Raw genomic sequence first — 23,435 nt, 5'->3', positions numbered from 1 at the left:
CAAGGTCCTCTAACTCATTCATTCAATTGTATTGAGCGCTTACCAAGTGCAGAGCACTGTACTAAGTGCTTGGAAAGTACAATTCAGCAACAAATAGAGACAATCCCTACCCAACAACGAGCTCACAGTCTAGAATAGGGGAGACTTGCAGGCCATCTCTCTTCTTGTCCATCTTGTTACTGACTTTTTATTTTTCTGCATGACCTTGTTGTAAGAATTGGGATTTGGCTGCTCCAGCACTCACTGGTACAATTCCTTTGTGACCTGTAACAATTAAGTAAAATTTTGGAGAAGCAGCGTGGCTTAGTGGAAAGAGCATGGGCTTGGAAGTCAGAGGATGTGGGTTCTAATCCCAGCTCCACCACTTGTCTGCTTGGGCAAGCCACTTAACTTCTCTGTGCCTCTGTTACTTCATCTGTAAAATGGGGATTTAGAGTGTGAGACCCAAATGGGACAACTGATTACCTTGTATCCACTCCAACACTTAGAACAGTGCTTGGCATATAGTAAGTGCTTAACAAATATCATCATTATTATTATTTGAAGTCCCAGCCTAGCTTCAGCCCAAGAGGCAAGCCCATGTTGCACTCATAGCATCAGAGTCTCAATGAGCTAGCTCTCTCTCCCCCCCCGCCCACCCTCCCTTTCCCCTCTTCTTTCCCCTTCCCCCCCTTTTCTCCCCCTTCCCCCTTCCCCCCTTTTCCCCTCCCTTTTTCCCCCTTCCCCCCCTTTTTCTCCCCTTCCCCCCCTTTTTCCCTCCCCTTCCCCCCCTTTTTCCCTCCCCTTCCCCCCTTTTTCCCCTCCCCTTCCCCCCCTTTCCCTCCCCTTTCCCTCCCCTTTCCCTCCCCTACCCCCTTTTCCATTCCCTTCCCCCTTTTTCCCTCCCCTCCCCCCCCTTTTTCCCTCCCCTTTCCCTCCCCTTTCCCTCCCCTACCCCCTTTTCCCTCCCCCTTCCCACCCTTTTCCCTCCCCCTTCCCCCCCCTTTTCCCTCCCCCTTCCCCCCCTTTTCCCTCCCCCCTCCCCCCCTTCTCCCTCCCCCTTCCCCCCCTTTTCCCTCCCCCTCCCCCCTTTTTCCCTCCCCCTCCCCCCTTTTTCCCTCCCCCTTCCCCCCTTTTTCCCTCCCCCTTCCCCCCCTTTTTCCTTCCCCCTTCCCCCCCTTTTTCCTTCCCCCTTCCCCCCCTTTTTCCCTCCCCCTTCTTCCCCCCTTTTCCCTCCCCTTTTCCCTCCCCTTTTCCCCCCTTTTCCCTCCCCTTTTCCCCCCTTTTCCCTCCCTTTTCCCCCCTTTTCCCTCCCCTTTCCCCCCCCTTTTTCCCTCCCCTTTCCCCCTTTTTCCCTCCCCTTCCCCCCTTTCCCCCCTTTTCTCTCCCCTTTCCCCCCCTTTTCCCTCCCCTTTTCCCTCCCCTTTTCCCTCCCCTTTTCCCCCTTTTTCCCCCCCCTTTTTCCCTCCCCTTTCCCCTCCCCTTTACCCCCCTTTTCCCTCCCCTTTCCCCCCTCCCCCCTTCCCCCCCTTTCCCCCCTCCCCCCCTTTTTCCCCCTTCCCCCCCCCCTTTTTCCCCCTTCTCTTCAAGAGACCAGAGAACTTCCAGTAGAGCAGGCCACAGTGTGCACCAGGTGTGTGGAATTTGAGATTGAGTTGATTGCAGGCAGCTGTTCTGATAATCTCCAGAACACGTGGAGCACGAGGTGGGGTTTAGATCTCAGTCACTCAGTCAAGCTAGCCCGGAAAGTTAGTATTGTCTTCTCTCCTCACCCCAGCAGGTCTCAGGGGAGGAAAGAATTCTCTTCAGAAAAAGTTCTGGGTTTCAGGACCGTGCTGAGGTGTGTGATTTGTGGGTTGTTGTTTTTTTTTTTAAATGAAATTTTAATGCTAAATCCCAGGTGTTGTTGGGTTTGGGGGTTAAGTTGTGGGGAAGGAGGCTGGCCACCAATGTCTGTAGAATGCACGTGTTAAAGGACTAGTGTTGGGGAAAGGAGCTGTTGTCCTACGGGTAACAACATTTAGCATGGTATTTAGGGAATCCCGTAATGATAATTCCAGTCTAGTGATTACCTGTTTTTGCCTATTCTGCCTGTATGGTTCACCTCCTAGGGACTTTCTGTAGTTCTTAAAAGGTTCTTGTCAAAAACATTTTCAGTTTTCCTGTGCCCAGGCATTACTTGGAAGTTGTTTGTTGCTAGCTAGTTTTGCCTTTCACATTACTACATATATCTGCTTGATATTGGTGGGTTACCAGGATTGATGTGGATTTTTTTTTTTTAGTTTAGAGCTCTAAAATGTATGTTTTAAGAAGAAAAGTGAAACCCCTACATAGGAAATACATGGATCTGGGACCTAATAACGATGAGGCTAGATACAAACCAAAACCCTAGGAAGTCCAAATTGGAGTCTAAATGGTGTTCCTGCACATTTTCCCTTGAACCAATGTTTCTTTATGCTTTCAGATTAGAAATATCATACTATGTGTTTGATGTGACTAGGTTATAAATGTCTCACTTCAAAATGATCTCTTCCAGTGTGCTGGGACCAGCTGTGACCTTCAAAGTGAGTTCCAATGACCAAAACATCACAACTGCAGATGTTGCAAAAGCTGCAGGTAAGAATGTGTTTTTCTCACACAAACACATACACAGACACCAGACATATAGAATGCAGGAGGGTACAATTCAGTGGAGAAAATTGTAAGCAGTTAAAGCAAAGTCACACTTCCCAGGTCAGATTGACATTTAATGAAGGAGACAGTTGAGGGGTTAGTCTTGGCACGGAGGGGAAATTGAAGTGTAACATCCCTGAGTCAATTAAAACTGCCTGAGACTTCATTGTTTGTGGAGGAACTGGATTAAACAGAGCAACAAGGACATGGTCTAGAATAGTGAAAAATACCCAAGGGCTGTGTCAGAGGGAAAACAAGTTTGACTTTCACAAAAGCAATTCTTTGGCATCTCTGGTAACCTCAGTGTTGACACGAATGATGTTTTATAATGAACTTTTTTTTTTTTTACTGCTCTCTCCTCCTAAAAAAAAGGACCAACTAGCTTCAATTTCATCTATGACTTAGAGTGATAAATCCTATGACCCAGAAGTCTTGGGATAAAAACATTCTGTAACCAACTCAATGGCTATAAAAGTTGCAGGGAAGTGGTCACTCCCTACCATTCTCTGTCAGGACACAAATGCTTAGATATCAGACTTGATTTTTACTTCGTTGTATTGCTAGTGTCTCATTGAATGGAAACATTTCCACAGCACAACCTGGGGGTTAGTGGATGCTGTTGTATTTAATAATAAGATCTGAAGACTAGTAGTGGCCCTTCATGGCTGGAATACAGTGGATGGATGAGATCAACCGGAGGTCTTAGGTATCCTGTTAGCTAAAGGAATTTTGCTCTGTCCATCTCTGTTGGTGAGCCAAGAGGTTCTGGTTGAGTTTTATTAACTTTGGGAATTTAAGCAGAAAGATTTGCTGGAAAATCTTACTAAACATTTTTTAAGCCTCTCGATTCTTTGAATTGCAGTCTTCTGAAAACAGCTTTTGGAAAGCAATTGTCTGGTCAGCATACTGGGCCTGAAATTTAGAGGGAGACGTATGGCAACTGTGACACAAAAAACATGTGGTAATAGCGTAACATCACATTAGCAAACAAGACTCAACTGCTCCTTTCCATTGACGGGCATATATACCATCTTAAAAGTGAAGAGAATTTGGGTTTTGGGTATAGTTTGTGTTTGTTCAGTGTATGGGATTCAACCTGTTGCAGAGGACCAAGCTCCCAGAGCTTCATGGACCAGAAAATGGGGGCAAGCATGGTTTGACGAATGCTTAAAACAAGCAAGTTAAAGATCACTCTTAGGTCCATGTCTACTAGTTCAGGTCCTCACTTTAGCAAATTCGTCGGAATAGTAGCTTCATCCTGGCCTTCCTAGTCCAGCCCTCTGGATTCCTGCCAGTGTCTGGTCCTTTTCCAGCACATCAGGCTCATCCCTTGTCTCCTTAGTCCCGGCAAAGTTGAGGCAGGACAGAAGGTGATCAAGTGGAGCCTGTGGCAAAAGAAAGAATGAAGGAAGAGGTTCCCTCCCACATTATTCCCACTGCCCTTCCCTCCCCTGCAACCAAACCCTGATATCTGCTGCCTCCCCAGAAGCTTTCCAGGTGGGGAAGTGACAGTGCTTGTGGCCACTGGTGGGGTGAGAGTCAGAGTTAGACAGGGAGGAGAAGAAGACAATGCACAAACAGGGTTGGGAGGGCCAGCTTTACATAGTTTGACAGGAGCAAAGCCCACCAATTTGTTGGGTAATTCTCTCATGGGAGTAAAAACATTCCTCAATACTAAGAACGAATAATTTTGGTTTGGAGTTTCTCAGGTCTTGAGGTTTATGAGTAAGCATGAATATATGAATGTCATAGTCATTTTGTTTGTGCCTTTGCATCATTCTCAAGTAGCATTTTAAAGTTTGGCTACTTATTAAGGTAAACCAGACCAATTATCAGAAAAATTTATTTGAAGTTAATGACATTGTGTAAAAATTCTAAAACGGGGGAAAGTGATCTATTTACACATATACTTTGATCAGAATTCATGTTAAAAATAAGCCTTTACCCTGGGGAGTCTTTCTGCCATTTGTACAAAGAAGAATTCAATCGGCATCTCATTTTCAGTGTTTTCTTTGGAACCATAAATGTACTTGTTAATGTGTGACAGAATAAAAATGCCAAACTAAGCTCCATCCCAAAAGTGCTTATAGTGTTAACCTAATACTGAATCTCTACACACATATTGATTTACTAGCTGTACTGTTTACGCTCACATTAATTTTTTTATTCTCTTATGACCTGTTCTCCCCCCCGCCCCCCCTTCTCTCTGTCTTTCTGTCTCTCTCTCCCCCTTTCTCGTTCGTCTTAATTCTAAAAACTTTTAGGGCTGTCTTTCTCCCTCGTTAGATTGTGTACTCCTGAAGGGAAGAGATCCTGCCATTTACTTGCATTATACTCCCCCCAAGTGCTTTTCACCAAGGCAGCATCCAATCAATCAGTGATATTTGTTGAGCATTTACTGTATGCTGAGCCCTGCACTAAGTGCTTGGGAGAATACAATGCAACAGAGTCTGTAGACGTCTTCCCTGCCCTTAGAAGCTTACAGTTTAGACTGGGAGAATGACATTAATATAAATAAATTACACATATGTACATAAGTGCTGTGGGGTGGAGGGCAAAGTGAATATCAAGTCTTAAAGAGTACAGATACTCTCAATAAATATTACTGATTTATACCTACCCCAGAACATTTGTGACAGGATGAGAAATTGGATTAGCTCGAATGATTTTTACCTTTTACAGTTTTTAGACGGCTAAGGTGGAACTTGAGTGAAAGTAATTGTAACCTATCCTGTGTGAATGCACTTGGTTTGGATGGGAAGTGGCAAAAAATGCATAAAAATTATCAGTTTGTTTTTAAATTAATATACCCTTTGTTAGAAGTTCTGAGATTTGTGTTTTCCTACTAGTTTAAGCTATCTGCAAATACTACTGAATATTTACAGTTTAATCACCCCAGGGGAATAACTGCCCCGAGCTGCTGGCATCTTCAGTGGTGCTAATGGAGATTGGGATCCGTAGGATGGTGTTAGAAGGGTATTTTGGGTAATTTTTTTATTAAAGTTTATCAAGTCACGCTAACCATATGGTCAACACCACATTAGCACCTCTGAAAAAAATGTGATATTCACATTAAATGACACATGTAGCATCTTATTATTTTGAGAATTATCTGAGCATGTAGAAAAGGTTTTTTTTAAAACAAATCTGGGTATTCTGCCTCATATGACCTTGATTTTGAACATAAGGTAATAATGAATAATAAAGAATAAGTGGAGGTTGTTTAGTAGGACAAAGATATCTGTACCATGTCACCTCTGTATGCAATTATAATGGCAGGGACAGTTGGTTTCTAATCATTGCATCCAATGCATCTGTTCAAGTTAGGTGGAATTAAAACTGATATTCTTTTGCACTCCACTTCTGCTTTCCTTTTAGCTTAAATATAAAAGCAACAGCATTCTGCTCTGTGAAAATGCAGTTAGTCACTTTCCTTCAGAAAAATGTGTGGGTATATTTCCTCATTGATGTGTGCTTTAACAAGGTCTTTGCTACTCGAGGTTGAGGCCAGCATATGTCGGTTTGTTGTGCGATTCATTCTTAGGTGTTACATGTCATTCCCCATCCAAAATAATCCCATTCCCACTAAATGCTATGTGTTCCATCTGTTGACTGAATAACACATGTTCTCTGTATGTTGCAGTTTACATCTATGTAGCAACTCGTTTGTTTCATTTGCTCCCTGCTCAGCAGATGTTATATCCTTTCTCACCATTTTGCTCCATTTCTATTTCATCCAGCTCTCTTCCAATATGACCTTCCTAAAGTTTTGCCACCTTGACAGACATTGTCACCTCTGCCTTTTGGTAGTCTCTGAACACACCATTTTAACAGATTTCTCCTTTACTTAACTAAAAGATGACAGTGAGGTCATCTTTTAAGTGGCCTGAAACTCAGCTAAACTGTCCCCTTCATTTCTCTCTTTTGATTGCTGAATTATCTCTTCAGATAAGGGAAGAGTTTTTCTTAAGAGAAGACCTTCTCCGCACAGAGTTACTTGGGTTGAACCACTCTTACCCACTATATTCAAAAACTCATCTTTTAGAACCTGGTTCTGACTGATGTCTATTGTTTTCTCCAGATTTGAAGAAGTTTTTAATGTTCCAGCCTTCTAAAGTGCCCTTAAACCTCACTGTGTTAGTCATAGTTTTACGAAGTTTAGCGGTTGTGACTCCACAGCTTAAAGTCAATCAAAAATACTAATTTCTCTGAGGAGATCTCTGTGAGCTTGGCTGATACTGGAGATTAAAAGTTTGCTCAGATTTTCCCTATTTTTTTTTTTATTTGACTTGTGAGACTTGGCGAATGCATTAAAACATCCTGGTTTCACCTGTTCTAGTTGAAGCAGCTGAGAGGTTGAGGGACACATCAAAGCTTTTCAGATTGCCCTCAGTTTCTGAACACCTTCCTCGTAAGTAAGGTGGCAGAGCTCCTGAGCTGCATGGAATAATCTATAGAGTGAAAGCACTGCAGCCGTCGTCCATGTTCTCTAACAGAAACAAATGGGAAAGGCTATTGATTCACTGAATTGTATTTATATAGAGTACATTAAAGATTGAACCAGGTTGGCATAAACATCCATTAGGTATTCTGGGTGCTTGAACAGGGTAATGGGGGGAAACACATAAAAAGAAGAGGAGGTTCAAGGAAAAGATGAAGAAGCAGAATGAGTACCACAGACATGCAGTAATGAAACTCTAAATGGAGTCCTGCTTGAATGAAGCTCTAGTCTCGATGAATGAGGTGGTTATTTATTGTCAAGGCTGTATGTATTTTGGAACTCAACAAGTGAAGCGGAACACTAACGGGGCAATTTTAAGAGAAAAATCGATTACATTTGGGACTCTGGTCTGTAGTCCATGCTGATTATTGCTTGGAAAAGTATAGCACAGTCTGTTCTTCATTGGACTGACCTGATCGATTCTAGGTCTCGAAAAGGAAGAAAACAAACAACAATGCTATCCAAGATGTATTCTTTCAGAAATAATGTCTCCAGCCATTGATATGGGAAGATAACTCTTTTAAAAGTACCAGAATATATATGAGCAGGCAACTGTAACTTGTTGCAGTGTACCTAAATGCTCACTGCTTTGTCGGTGAGCACTTAGTTTCAGGGGCTGTGGGTTTTTTAGGTGTGCTCCCTTTCCCAAGCCACCAAAATGGCCCTTGGACTACCATCCAGTATTCTGGAGTTCAGATTCCTGGGGTTTGATCCTTATCAACCATGCCCCACCCTGAAGCATTCTGGTCTAGGCAAAGCAGTAAGGAGGTGTGCTTGGGGATAGAAGCAGTGTGGCTCAGTGGAAAGAGCACGGGCTTGGGAGTCAGAGGTCATGGGTTCAAGTCCTGGCTCTGCCATTTGTCAGCTGTGTGACTTTGGGCAAGTCACTTAACTTCTCTGTGCCTCAGTTCCCTCATCTGTAAAATGGGGATTAATCAATCAATCGTATTTATTGAGCGCTTACTATGTGCAGAGCACTGTGCTAAGCGCTTGGGAAGTACAAATTGGCAACATATAGAGACAGTCCCTACCCAACAGTGGGCTCACAGTCTAAAAGGATTAAGACTGTGAGCACCGCATGGGACAACCTGATCACCTTGTATCCTCCCCAGACTTAGAACAGTGCTTTGCATATTTTTTTATTTAACAGTGTTTTGCATAGAGAAGCAGCATGTCTCAGTGGAAAGAGCACAGGCTGTGGAGTCAGAGGTCATGGGTTCAAATCCCGGCTCCGCCAATTGTCCGCTGTGTGACTTTGGGCAAGTCACTTAACTTCTCCATGCCTCGGTTCCCTCATCTGTAAAATGGGGATTAAGACTGCTAGCCCCCCATGGGACACCCTGAGCACCTTGCAACCTCCCCAGTGCTTAGAACAGTGCTTTGCATATAGTAAGTGCTTAATAAATGCCATCATTATTATTATTATTATATAGTAAGCACTTAGCAAATGCCATTATTATTATTATCAAAGAGGTTGCCTTCCTGCCAACTAAAAGCCCTCCATCTAGAGAGAGGAAGCGTGTGTGGGTATTGCTCTTAGTGGAATGGAAGGAACATCTTACCCTAGTACTCTCGAGAGAAGATCTAGACCAAATGAGCCCAGCCCTTGAGTGTGATTCCAGCCTAAGGCCATAAGAAGGTGAAGGGAGGGTGGAGTGGGTGAGCACTATTTTCATTGCTTCATCCCTGGCTAGTAAATGTCAGGCAGACAGTCACCACCATTGCCCTGTGGGGAAAGTTTTTGGGTGGGCTTTCAGAGAAAGGAGAAGCAGACAGTGGATGGAGCCCGGGCCTGTATGTCAGAAGGATCTGGGTTCTAATCGTGGCTCCACCACCTGTCTGCTGTGTAGCCTCGGGCAAGTCACTTAACTTCCCGGTGCCTCAGTTACCTTATCTGTAAAATGGGGATTAAGACTGTGAGCCCCATGTTGTAACACAGACTGTGTCCAGCCTAATTATCTTGTATCTACCCCAGTGCTTAGTACAGTGTCTGGCCCATAGTAAGAGTTTAACATACACCATTTAAAAAGAAGCGACAGAGCCCTTCTGGGACTGTATTAAAAAAAAACATTGAAGGAAGACTGCCATTGTTTTCTCTTCTGGAGTTTCTAGAAAGTCTTTAGAGGAGCGGAATGTATTTGCTTTGTGTCATTGTGTTTAACTTGGCTTTCCAGTTTAAAAGTTTGGGGTGAGGAAGTTTAAAATGTACCTTCCTGCAAGTATTAATTTGGTCCAGCTCCACTCACTATGGAAGTCTAGAACCTTTTACCTAATTTGGTTCTCTATTGGATTCATTCATTTGTATTTATTAAGCCCTTACTGTGTGCAAAGCACTGTACTAAGTGCTTGGGAAAGTCTAATATAGCAGAGAAGCATCGTGTCTTAGTGGAAAGAGCACAGGCTTGGGAGTCAGAGGTCATGGGTTCTAATCCCGGCTCCGCCACTTGTCAGCTGTGTGACTTTCGGCAAGTCACTTAACTTCTCTGAGTCTGTTACCTCATCTGTAAAATGGGGTTAAGACTGTGAGCCCCATGTGGGACAACCTGGTTACCATGTACCTGCTTGGCACATAGTAAGCGCTTAACAAATACCAACATTATTATTATGAAGAGAGACAATCCCTGCCCACAATGAGCTCACAGTCTTGTGGGGGAAGGGGCGGATTATAATCCATTCTTTACATTTTGAGGGAGCTAGTCTTTTCTTTACCCAAATACTGTTACCTTTCCACTGTGGACTGAGAGAGAATTGGTTACATGTTAATATTAATAGTACCAATAATTAGGCTCCTACTGTGTGCAGATCACTGGAAAAATAGTTCACGGATGAGAATCCCTGCTGGCACCTGCCTAACCCGTAGCTCCAGCCTGCACTCACCCACCAGACTGCTTTGGTTGTCCTCAGGATAACACAGTGCAAATGTGTTGGTGGCATCCTGATGCCTACCTTTCCCACATAGCTCTGCAAGAGTGATCCTCTGAGGAATAGAAATTGAATTTAGGACTAATACCTTTAGTGATCATATCTCCCATTTTCACAGCACTTTTAATTTCCAAAGTGCATTTCCATTCATGACCTCGTATCTCCTTATAATGTATCTGAGGGAAAGGGGAAGACTTCTATCATTTTCCCCATTTTCCAGAAGGGGGTTACTGAGGCAGGGTGAAGTGGGGCTGAGACCCAGAATGTTTGACTTTCGATCTAGGGCTGCTGTACTTGGGCATGTCCTCCCCCAAAGCACTCCATCTTCTTTTCTCTAATATTTCAGAGTAATTTTGCTCTTGGAGGTGGGGAGCCACTTCAATTAGAATGAGTCTGTTTATCCTTGGCCTCTTGATTTGAGGTCAGAATAATGGGCAAGATTCTGGCTCTAGGATACAATGTTGCGTCAATAAAAAAATGAGGGAGAGATTTTTGCATTCCAAAGAACAGCTTATGCCTAATGGCTAAGGCTTCCTAGAAGTTTTGGTTTACAACAAGAAAAGGTAGGTAGATACACCCCATTACTCCTTCCTAAACATCCAGGTAATTATTTTTGGCATTTTGACAAGTGTTCACTGGAGTGAAGGTCAAAGCTGTCAGCATAGAAGATCTATGCTAATCTGCTCAGCTGGAGAAGACTCAGGTAGCCAATGTTTCCGTAATTAGAAGTTGTGAAAGCCAGTTTTCATCACAGCTTTACACTGAGCATAAATGAGCCAATAATATGAAGTAATTTCATTGTCATAATTTACAGGTTGCCTGTGTATAGGTACATGAACAGTGTAGTAGAAGATTAGGGAATTCTGGGTGAATTAAGTATTAGAGTAGGCAAGGAAGTTGTGGTGGTCAAGAAGTTTCAATATGGCAAACAAAGTAGCATTTATGGAAGGACTACATCTCTACTTGCAAATAAACCAAGTGATGCAAATCACACTTGCTGCTGAGAGGTGTTTGGTTTCACTCTGTTTTTAACAGCCTAAGAAATAGCTCCTGGCGTAATTGTTCGGGGCCATAAATTTGTTCTAGAATCTGATTGTTTAAGTTTATTTTTAAACAGTCAAGGAATGGGAGAAATTGAGACAGTTCAATGGTTGACTCCCGACTTTAAAAATAAGGCTGGAAATCCACTCCTTTGCGTGGGAAATCACACCATTGGTGGTGTTAGTTTTGAGTAGGAAGAGCAGCTTTATATGTAGGTATATATATATATATATATGTAGGTATGTGTGTATATATACATATATATAAATATATGTATATATAAAAATGTATGTGTATATATAAATATATATACTATGCATGTTAAAATTGATTTTGGATATGAATATGGCAAACTGAAGGAGAAATAGTGGGAAAGAATATTTGTTACCTGTATGTCTGTTCAGCTATCCTCATGTTCTTGAATAAAACCTCACCATCATCTTCAAATACAAAGGTCAGCTGAGCTTGTTTGTGTGGACATAACAATTAAGTATTAATACTTTGAAATCAGAGTTCCTGTTTTGGCAAAAGCAGACATTACCTTTAATAGCTATTCCTGACCCCAGAGTCTATATGCAATCTGGGGTTCATTTTTAAGGTGAGTGGCACTATGCTTCTTTTTTTCCCTTTATCTCCTGGTAAGATCATTTACCCAAATAGGAACTGCCTTTTCACAACTCCAGGGCATATCCTCTGCCCAATGTGCTTAGATTGGGTAAACTGCATTAACATCAGTGGTGAATGGCCAGCTGATAGAGTTTGCACATTGATAACAGTTTACACCCTTTGGTTAAAATGTTAACTTTTGAGAGTTCAAATTTAAATTGTTGTTTAGTGGTGGAAATTAAAGTGGGCATTAATTTGACATTAAGATACTGAGATTTTTGCCTTCAGGATTAAGTCAGCCAGCTGCCCCTGTAGTCCATTACCGTATATAACTCATAAAAAGTTGGCTCACCTGGAAAAGCAAGATGAGTGGTTCGTTTTAGAGCTTACCCAATTCCTACTCACCATTCAGTGGTATTTCATCATGATTCACCATTTGTAGATAAATAGCATTCCATTTGCGTAGATTGTCTTAAACCACAAATGACTTTGCCGTTAGGTTTAGCTACCTCCTGAGAGGGATCCATTTTAAACTGACTCTCAGTGCCGTGGAGCTTCTTTAAACTAGTCTTGTATTCTGAGAGAAGACGTGATACATTCTAGAGTTAATTTTTTTTTCCTGCAGATTGGTTCCAGATCATCTCTGGACCTATGCAGATTTTAACATTTTGCTCTGTCAGAGTGTATGCTCTTTTGAAGACACGGGCCATGTCTACTAATTCTATTGTAAATGGTATTTAAGTGCTTACTCTGTGCCAAGCACTCTACTATGCACTTGGTTAGCTACAAGATAATCAGATCAGACACAGTCCCTGTTCCACATGGTGCCAAGTCTAAGTAGGAGGGAGAACAGGTATTTAGAAGAAGCGCTTACTATATGAGAAGCAACATGGTTTAGTGGAAAGAGCAAGGGCTTGGGAGTTAGAGGTCATGGGTTCTAATCCCAGCTATGCCACTTGTCTTCTGTGGGACTTTGGGCAGGTCACTTAACTTCTCTGTGCCTCAGTTACCTCATCTGTAAAATAGGTATTAAGACTGTAAAACATGTGGGATAATCTGATAACCTTGTATCTATCCCAGCACTTAGAACTGTGCTCGGCACATAGTAAATGCTTAACAAATATCATTATTATTATTATTATTAGAAGGTTGTACTCTCCCAAGTGCTTAGTACAGTGCTGTGCATAGAGTAAGCAATGGATTGATGTAATTTTCACCCACTGCCGAGACTTCTAACTGCATCTCTGTCCTTTATCTCTAGGCCCCAAATCACTAGGTTAAGGAAATGCAAATATTTGCCTAGCACTGGGCTCATTGGTTGTGTCTCCACAAGTTCAGATTCCTGTTGAACAGGGGATAGAACTCATCATTATTATATTTCATTTTAGAGCTAGTTCTGGTTCATTTAGACTACAAGCAGGTGCTAACTGTACAAGACTTGAACATTGCAATGTGTAAATGCAGTGGTGGAAGTACTATTCATAAGAATGTCTATTTCCTCTCAGAGCATCTAGAATAGAAGTCTGTATACAGTCACATCAAATAATAGTGCAAAGTCACATGTCTACAATTTCTATTTTTATCTTTGCACAAAAGTAGGCAATGGATTCTTAGAGTTTACCCAGTTCCTAGTCACCATTTTCCCGCCAAGTATGCCATAATATTTTCATTGACGAGGACTTGATTTTCAAATTGTTCCTAATTTTTGAAAGATTTGTGTGGTGAATTACAGAATGTCCACTGCAATCAGTAAAATCAGTACATATTTAGAAATAAAGTATAAGATCATTTGATAATTTTGAGTGTCCTAAATATTTTTTTTTTCTGGGGAGATTTCCATTCTCTGTTTTATTGTCAATTTTTGCTTGTCTTTTGCACATATACCCTTATTCTCCTTGCTCTAGCATATAGCTCACACTTTAAGAGAAAGATGTGACATCAGCAAAGTTGAAGCAAGGTTGTATTAACATCACCAGGAGGTTGAGATGTCTAATTTTGGTTCAGTAATTTGTAGATACCAGAAGAAAGTGTAAGCACCTTGCAGGCAGGGAATGTATGTCTTCATTCTGCTGAACTTTCCGAAGTTGTGGTGAGATGTGTTAATGCCATCTGTTCTGGTTTCACGCTCTTGGCATGTCCTGCTTCTGGAAATCTGAAAGAGAAAGAGCTGTATATTATCTCCCAAAATTCTGGTCTCAAGATGGTCTCAAGCTTGTCGTCTGGGAAAAATCTCAGTGGTGTTTATTGAGCACTTATTGTATGTAGAGCACTGTACATGTTACTTGGGAGAATACAAGACAACAGAATTGGTAGTTGTGATCCCTGCCCATAAGAAGCTTCCTAAAGTCTATAGGGGCAGACAAACATTCAGATTAGGGGTAAGTGAAACAGAGTATAAACCAACATTTTGGATCACCATCAGAAATGATTTATTAATTGTTCCTACATGCATGGTGGTATGCTGTGTGCTGAAGAAAGCAGCCATAATATCACATTCTTATTCTTATGACATGTTATAGTGTGATTTGTAGCTTGGGTCAGAACAAACCCATGGATGATAAAGTATTTAGAATGATATTGTGATTTGAATGAGTAGCAAATTCAATTTAGGAAAAACCGATGGATGAATGAGTTTTCTCTTATTTATTTTTCTTGGAATCAGAATAATATTGATGTTGCTGTCTTCAGAGTTAATCGTTCCATGCCTTTGTAACTCCTTATTTACACAGGTACTGATTTGTGTTCTGAATGGAGGTTTGCTTTATGGTGTGTAGAAGCAGGAAGATGGAAGACACTCTTTTAGAATTCGATGAAGCATAACCTGAAACGATGTGGTCTAACAGTGCCTCTCCATTAGGATGGAGATGGATGGTTGTCCCAAATACTGGATAAAGAGATTCACAAAATACCACATGCATTTCATTGGACCCATCGGTTAATGTGATGATATAACCACCATCTTGGGGAAAGATGCAGGTTTTGTGAGACCCAGAGTGTTTCTCCAGAGATGCCTGTGGCCACCTAGCTCCTTGCCACCCCGCCCCTTGCTTCAAAACCTTTGCATTGCCCTCCCGGGACTGTATGAATTATGACCCGGCATTTGAAGCACAAAACTCGACTTCCAAGCTGCAGCAGAGGGAGGCCCGGTGTGGAAAAAAATAGGCATATGAGCACATAGTATTGTATCAGAACCAGACAATAAATCGATCCATGGTATTTATTGGGCCCTTACTATTTGGAGAGCACTGTACTAAGCGCTTAGGAAAGTACAGTATAACAGTGTTGGTAGAGACATTTCATGCTCTCAAGGAGCTTACAGACTAGAGGGCAGGGTCAGTCAGGGACAGACCAGCAGAAAATTGGACTGACCAGTACAAAGCAGGGTCACTGCTTACCTGCTCACCATAAACTGACTCCCATTCCTTTATGTGCTTTCTCCTCCCCCTTTCCTCCAGGTCTTGCTCGTTACTTCTCCACAAAATGCCTTCTGATTGTTCTCCCATCTGTTACCCATTTCTAAGATCATTCCCGGGCCCTGGAACGTCCCCTGTCACCAAAGCAACATCACATCGTTCCCTCTTTAATAAATATATTCCCTCTTTCAGCAGTCCTCCCCAAAACTTACTTCCTGTCAGGAAGGGATTGGTCTTTAACACAACAGTAAAGGGCCTCCTCCTCCCCCTGGCCTGGAGTGCCCTCCCTCCGCACATCTGCCAAGCTAGCTCTCTTCCTCCCTTCAAAGCCCTACTGAGAGCTCACCTCCTCCAGGAGGCCTTCCCAGACTGAGCCCCCTCCTTTCTCTCCCCCTCCCCATCCCCCCACCCTACCTCCTTCCCCTCCCCACAGCACCTGCATCTATGTTTGTACAGATTTATTACTCTATTTTACTTGTACATATTTACTATTCTATTTATTTTATTTTGTTAATATGTTCTTTTGTCTGTCTCCCCCTTCTACACTGTGAGCCTGCTGTTGGGTAGGGACCATCTCTATATGTTGCCAACTTGTACTTCCCAAGCTCTTAGTACAGTGCTGTGCACACAGTAAGCGCTCAATAAATACGATTGAATGAATGAATGTTTTGAATGTGGAGGAAAGCTGTATGGATGGTAGTCGAACTAGCATCTTGCAGATTGCAACTTCTGAATTAGTGGAATCATCAGCATCGTCTGGCATTTATTGAGAACTTGCTGTCTGCAGAGCACTGTACTAAGTGCTTGGGAGAATTTCCAACAACAGAGTTGTTACACACACCCACAGTGAGCTTATAATAGCACAACAAAGAATAACCAGAAATTAATAAGATCATTTCAACTATTAGATTGCAGAGCTTCTGTGACACTACTTCAACATTTGTGGGCTGTCCCACTCCTGGTGTGGATGTGGCTTTCATTCATTCATTCAGTTGTATTTATTGAGCGCTTCCTGTGTGCAGAGCACTGTACTAAGCGCTTGGGAAGTACAAGTTGGCTTGCGGGTAGCCCTGATTTCATCCATTCCAGGTAGATTGGCATATGAAGCAGAAGCAGTGTAGCTTAGTGGATAGAGCATGCGCCTGGGAGTCAGAAGGACCTGGGTTCTCAAACCTGCTCCATCACATGTCTGCTGTGTGACCTTGGGCAAGTCACTTAATGTCTCTGGGCCTCAGTTACCTTATCTGCAAAATGGGAATTAAGAGTGTGAGCCCCATGTAGGACAGGGACTGTGTCCAACCTAATTAACTTGTATATGCCCCAGTGCATAGAAAAGTGCTTGGCATATTGTAAGTGCTTAACGAGTACTATTATTATTATTATTATTAAACTGCCCTATAATTAAAGATTGACAGGGAGGAAAATACCACTAATAACCCTTTCTGGTGGTTATGACCCCAGACCAGAAAGTGACTCCTTTTTAAAAAGCTCATTTAACTCCTTTCTGAAATTTGAATTTATTTTGTCTTTGACCAACATTAGAAATGGATAATGTTTGGGAGGCACATTTTATGTGAAGACGTTAAGTCTCATGTTATCTTCTAGACTGTGAGCCCACTGTTGGGTAGGGACCATCTCTGTATGTTGCCAACTTGTACTTCCCAAGCGCTTAGTACAATGCTCTGCACACAGTAAGTGCTCAATAAATACGATTGATTGATTGATCTAAGCCACAGAATTCCCAATTATACACTTGACATATGCCCCAGAGCCCTTATATAAATGTCTGAAACTTGCTTTAATATTCATCCCCCCCTAAACTGTTAGCTCACTGTGGGCAGGGAACATGTCTACCAACTCTGTTGAATTGTACTCTTCCAAATGCTTAGTATAGTGCTCTGCAAACAACAAATACTATCGATTAATTTTCTTTCTTTGCACCTCTTCAGTAAATAGATGTGATTCTTTTTTAAATAAGTCAAAATTTCCAAAGTAAGGAATTGAGGTTTGTTATGTCTAGTGATCGGTAAAGTGATAGGACAGTTGTTGGGAAGAATAGTAATACATTTTATTAGATTAATGGCAGAGAGTTGAGCTATTAATCAGTTGGGTCGGTGTGTGGCCTAGTGGGAAGAACATGGGTGTAGGAGATATGGGTTCTAATCCCAGCTCTGTCTGTGTGATAATGGCAAATCAGCTAACCTCTCTGGACCTCAGTTTCCTCATCTGTAAATTGGTATTAAGAAACCTATTCTTCCTACCTCTTACTGTCGATTCCTACCCCTTAGCAAGCCCATGCTCTTAGGGTGAGGGACTATGTCCTATCTTATGTCGTATCTGCCCCTGCTCTTGGTGCAGTGTTTGCCATCTAAGTGCTTAATGCTATATAAGATATTAATATTAAAGCAGCAATAGAAACTTAAGCTGTTTGAGGAGTGTTGAAGTTGAGATTGAATGAGCTACTGTATTTCATTAAACCTTCTCTTGTATAAATATTAAATATATCCGTTTTTTGGCTTGTGTTATGAAAGGCCAGATTGCAAGGTTGTTGAAGTTCATTTGAAGGACCAGCAACACAATTAACGAATCAAGTTGGCAGGGTAAGGAAGGGAAGTTACCCCTGTGTTGATACTTTAAGATTGATTAAAGTTGAATTGTACAATTACACCTTTTAAATTTAAAGACATCTCACACTCTATCAACACTTTGTCTCATTACAGTTGCAAAATATGAAAAGGTACATTCAGGATGAAATAGCCTCAGTAGGTGCAATTAATGAATTTCAATAGCAAGAAAGCCACAAAAAAAATAATAAACCCACCACAAAACAACCCTGTAGTGGCAGGCTGAACAGCCACCATTTGGAAACTTCTCTTTGTTTTCAGTTCAGGAGGCCCCGTTGCTGACAGCTTGGTGAAAAGACTGCTGCAGGCTGACATTTGACATCCACATTGTCACCCAGCTGCATAGTATTTCATTTTCAAACTTATTATTATTATTTATGATTATTATTATTATTAATGAGGTGCCACCAGATTGGGGAGTTCCAGTCAAGAGTTGGCTAGCTTCCTCCCTGAGGCCAGTTTTCTCCCTCACAGATGGGTTAGCACAGGAGAGCTGGAACACGCCTGGAGGATCGCATCTCAGCCTGTACTCTGACTTCGCTACGGGAAGGGCCTGTTTCTTTGGCATGTTTTTTTCTCACATAAATGAGGTCGTTCACTTACTCATTTACACTGTGGTTGTCAGAGGAAGAGAGAGAAGTATCTGAGGAAGATTTTTTTTTCCCATTTTGATGGTGTGTGTGTGTGTGTGTGTGTGTGTACATACACATACATACATATAAACACCCCAAGGGAGAGAGCATTTGGAAGCCCCAACTTCATCTAGATTCACAAAAAGGGTATTTCCTGCCATTTGGGAGTTTGCCTCATCTGAAAGGAAAATTACTGGAAACACAATATCAATCCTTCCCTCTCTTTAAACCCAGTTTAGCCTATCACTCTGATGTAGGAAAAGAAATTCGAAGGTGGGCCATCGACGATTTGTACTTTTAAAGATGGTTTATTTTATCTCCAACTCCTATTTGAAAACATTTCCTGTTCGACTTTGAATTTTTGTTTTATACCGCACAAAAATCTGTAGTACCTGGGTATATTGAGGAGAAGCAATCATCAGTGGTATTCACTGAGCTCTTACTGTGTGCAGAGCACTGAATTTGGGGAAACACAACAGAGTTGGTAGATACATTCCCTGCCCAAAATGAGCTTTCAGTCTAGAAGGAGAGAGAGACATTAATATACATAATTTGTAATAATTTATAGATATGTGTTATGGGGTTGAAGGAGGGCTGAGTTCTATTTAGTGTTTTTTTAACCAGTGTACTTTACACCAGTTATTTTAGTTTACCCCTCAAAACACTCCTGTGAGGTAGGGCTTAGATATTATAAGATCATAAGGATTTGGGTTGGGAGAATTTTTGCTCAGGATCCTTGTACTTGGGCAGTAGTCATTTTAGTTGTGAGCCTTACAAGGAACAGTGCTCTGCACAGAGTAAGCTCTTAATAAATACGATTGAACGAATTAACTGACAGGGTCTGTGTTTAATTTTCCTCTGTGTCTTCTCTCCCACTGCTTAATACCATGCTCTGCACGTCTCTCACCCACATCCTACCTCTGGCCTGGAATGCCCTCTCTCCTCATATCAGACAGATAATTGTTCTTCCCCATGTCAGAGCCTTATTGAAAGCACATCTCATCCAAGGAGCCTTCCATGACTAAGCCCTCCTGTCCTCCTCTCCCCTTCTCTCACTCACTTCTGCATCCCTTCTTGCTCCCTTCATTCATCCTCCCTCCCTTCCCCGAAGCACATATGTATAAGTTTGAATATATCTGTAATTTATTTATGTATGTATATTAATGTCTGTGTCCCCCTCTGGACTGTGCGCTCATTGTGGACAGAGAATATGTCTATTGTTAAACTGTACTTTCCCAAGTGCTTAGTACAGTGCTGTGCACACAGTGTGTGCTCAATAAATATGATTGAATGAGCGAATGAATGAATGATAAGTGCTTAATAAGTGCTATTATTACTAGTCATAGTGTCCCAGCAAGGGAAATGATTTTGGCAACAAGCTCCCAAATGAAGAGTTCATAATTACTCCAGCTTGTCCAGGAGTCGTATTCAGGACAGCTTGGTCAAACTCTGGTTAGTAAAATGACCCCAAGTCCAGGTTTAGAGCCCTAATTTTGAGGAACAGAGGCCAAACCCACTGAAAACTCAGCAAATTGCCATCTTGCCCAATGCAGTGAAGGCCGGCCTTCTGAGAAGGATCATCACCTCACAGTGGGGGCAGCTGCTGAAGGGAATGCCTCAGTGAAAATCTCACTGGGTGAACAAGTTTCTCTGCCCAAACCCATGCATTCATAAAGCTACCCTTCATTTTCAAAGAAGATATAACTGAGGGAGAAGCCCTATGTCGCTGACAAGTGTAATGGGTGATCAGGACACCCTCCAATGCCATTTACAGAGCAAGTGTAGAAACAATCCTGACAGTGCACGGTAAAGTTAATTGTTTTTGAAGGAACAAGAGAGTTTCTCCACTAGTAACTGAGTGCCCACAGGGTCCCTAGCATGTGCTGGGGAGAGGGCTGGAAACAATCAAAGTCCTTGCCTTTAAGCAACTTCCGAAGAGGAGGAACTGGGACACGTGGTTAGTGCTATCTTTCATCAAGCACTATGTTTCCAGAAAATTTTTCTTCACATTCCTTTTCATCCATTGACTTCTTTTTCTTCTTTGAAAACATTTTCAAGAACCGAATAACAAACTAATTTACTTATCCTTTCCTTTTTTTCCCTTCTTAGCAGACTTTGCCACTTCTCATGCGCTATTGCAATTTCCATTTTTAGGGCATAATTTCTCATATTTTTTAATGAAAGCCAGATTTCTTTTATCTGTAATTAAATCCACAAGTTGTTATTCTCTGAAAGTCCTTGTGGATTGTAACTTGATTGTTCCCGAAACGAATGACTTAAAGAGGTTCGGAGTATCCGTTTAGTGTAAGATTATCATTTATTTCTCATTTATTTGGAATTCATTGTATTACCACTAATCGGAGGGAACTCATTGGCTGGAAATATTGGGTACTGCTAGAGATCCATGGGTACTGTAGTTAACCCATCAACAAAATGTACTATTTAAAATCAGGTGTGCCTCTTCCAGTAATATTTCAACTTTTATGTTCCTTTTTACATTAATATTTTCAGAAAATGGACTCTATGGAGAGCAAAGTATTTATAAAGAAAGGCAGCATAGCGTAATGGAAAGATCACATGTTTAGATTTGGAGGGTCCAGGATCTAGTCTCAACTTTGCCAAATGCCTGCTGTGTGAACACGAGCAAGACATTTAACCTCTCTGTACCTGTTTCCTCATCTGCAAGATGGGGATGATATCTGTCTTTCACTGTTTCACAGGAAGACAAATATGAGCTAATATGAGAGCACTTTGGGAGTAAATATGTTCAGTAAAATCAAGGTACCAGCATAAAGACTCCTCTGATTTCCATGGGTTGGACATTGTATTTAACTTTCTCTTGAGTAGCAAATTTATTATTGTCGTCCTGTATTCGAATATAATGTCACCATAGGGGTTAAGAATGTAGGGAGCGTGTTTTGGGCTTCTGATGTACCAGGCTCTTAGGACCGGAATGAGGGCTTGTGAGTGGCACTGCACAAACCCCTAGAGCTGTGTTTAATTCCTCTGTGCTGGTTCTTGGTCCTGAAGTCTCGGGATCAAAGATCATCTCTATTTCTGTCAATGGATGTCATCATCATTTAGATAGTGTACTGCACTCATAATTGGCTTAGTCAAGCAGTCAGTGGTATTTATTGACCACTTACTGTATGCAGAGCACTTTACTAAGTGCTAGGTAGAATATCATCCAGTTGCAGGGTGGAGAATGAATAGGGTGGGAAAACGAGGAGTCTAGTCAGGAAGGCCCTTTGGAGGAGATACGATTTTAATAGAGTTTTGAAAGTTGGAAGAGTGGCGGTCTGTGGGATATGAAAAGGGAGGGAGTTCCAGGCCAGAGAGAGGACATGGGCATCGTTGAGACAGACAAGATTGAGGTATAGTAAATAGGCCGACATTAGAGGAGCGAAGTGGGTGGTTTAGGATGTAGTCCACATGTTTTGTTGTCTGTCTCCCCCTTCTAGACTGTGAGCCCATTGTTGGGTAGGGACCATCTCTATATGTTGCCAACTTGTACTTCCCAGGCGCTTAGTACAGTGCTCTGCACGCAGTAAGCGCTAAGTAAATACGATTGAATGAATGAATAGTAGGCAATCCATGAGGTAAGGTAGGAGGGGAAAAGCTGTTTGAGTACCTTAAGGCCTATGAGCTCACAGTGTAGAGTAATCTAGTGGAACAAAGGCTGGGATGAATCTTCCTCTTCCCCTAACTCTCTGTGTAACCATAGGCAGGTGACCTCTCTGTACCTCTTTTTCCTCATCTGAAACAAGGAGCTGTTTCCTGCTTCTCCTTTCCTCACTGGGCTCATTCAAAAGATGTGATAATGCTTTGGAAACTAAAACTGGCTGTGTAAATTCAAGCCGTCAGGGTTATTATTAGGAGGCTAGGAATTTCGGTCAATAAACATTTCCTGATGTCTGTCTGACAGTGACTGTCGCAGTTTATTCTCGATGCCTATTTTATTTCTTCCTTGATATAACAGATGCTGCTCTCTCTGGTGCAAAAGCTCAGTCTTTAGCAAATATTTTGAAGAATGGTTGCAGAACCTCCAGTCCTCACCGCTTTGGGAAATTCATCCTAGAGCTGGGAGGAGGGAGCAGGGAGAATGCTGTGTGGTTTGTGTCAGCCTATCATTTGACACCCTCTTTGGGGTGGAACTGGTGTTTCGATGTTGTCCTCCTCCCTGGCCGCAGTGCTTTCACATTACATCACCTAACTGTAGTTGTTGCCTTTGTTCTTTGCTTTTGAACTTTTTCCTGGAACAGATTAGGATTTGAGGGTTGGGTGCCTGGAACAGGATTTGAAGTTGGTCCCTCTGCAGCTTGCCAACGTTGTGATTAGGTGGTCATCCGTCCAGCTTCCTGCTGATTTGCCTCTGCTTCCCCCCAGATCCGGTGAAGAAAAGCACCGGATGCCTGATATTTCAATCTTAAGGGCCCGGCCACCATTGTCTCGGCTCCTCCCTCAAAGCTCCGCAGCACCTGTGTTAACAAGAACCTGCGCCAGACGTACAGGGGCTCTGGAATGAGGGGGTTGGGGATCAGTTGACTCCCCACATTAATGTTCTAGATGTGTGCGGCCTCAGGTTGACTCGTGAAAAAAGTTCCTTGTACCATCCTGATGCTAAACTGCTTGCCTGACATCACACATGCGGCATCACGCGCATCTCACCATACAGTATCCACAGGTGCCATCGACGGCCTCCACCTCTGTGGTTTCTGGGCGACGCTGCAGGGCAAGCTACTGTCTGTCCAGAGTCCATCTGGGCAGGCAGCTCCCACTACGGGAACTAGAGTGTTTTCCAAAGTTTGGCTCAAATGAGCAGGAGTTAGACTGTAGGTGATTTTTCTTTCCACTGAATAAAATTAACTCCAATGTCTCCTCCTTCAAACCTTGTGGCAAATGTTGTGCTTATTTGGTGGGCTGGTGCTTTATATTCTCAAGCTCGATGTCTGGGATCTCTCTCTCTCATTGAGATGTCTCCCTTCGATGGGTTTGTAGAATCTAGAAGCATAGGTTATGTGGGGCAGAGCAAACAAAGTTATCA

At 42.2% G+C, this 23,435-nt stretch overlaps 1 protein-coding gene across 1 annotated transcript in view; it reads left to right on the top strand.

Annotated features, from left to right (window-relative positions):
- PTPRN2 (protein tyrosine phosphatase receptor type N2) overlaps window positions 1-23,435 on the top strand; it is a 661,085-nt gene that overhangs the window by 218,905 nt on the left and 418,745 nt on the right. The window contains exon 10 of the mRNA XM_038755516.1: window positions 2,516-2,595. Within this exon, the coding sequence (XP_038611444.1) occupies window positions 2,516-2,595 (80 nt within the window). The remainder of the gene's footprint in view (window positions 1-2,515; window positions 2,596-23,435) is intronic.

The sequence above is a fragment of the Tachyglossus aculeatus genome, chromosome 13 (genome assembly GCF_015852505.1).
Source record: "Tachyglossus aculeatus isolate mTacAcu1 chromosome 13, mTacAcu1.pri, whole genome shotgun sequence".
Taxonomy (NCBI): Eukaryota; Metazoa; Chordata; class Mammalia; order Monotremata; family Tachyglossidae; genus Tachyglossus; species Tachyglossus aculeatus.
This window is presented reverse-complemented; position numbering and strand designations above follow the sequence as displayed.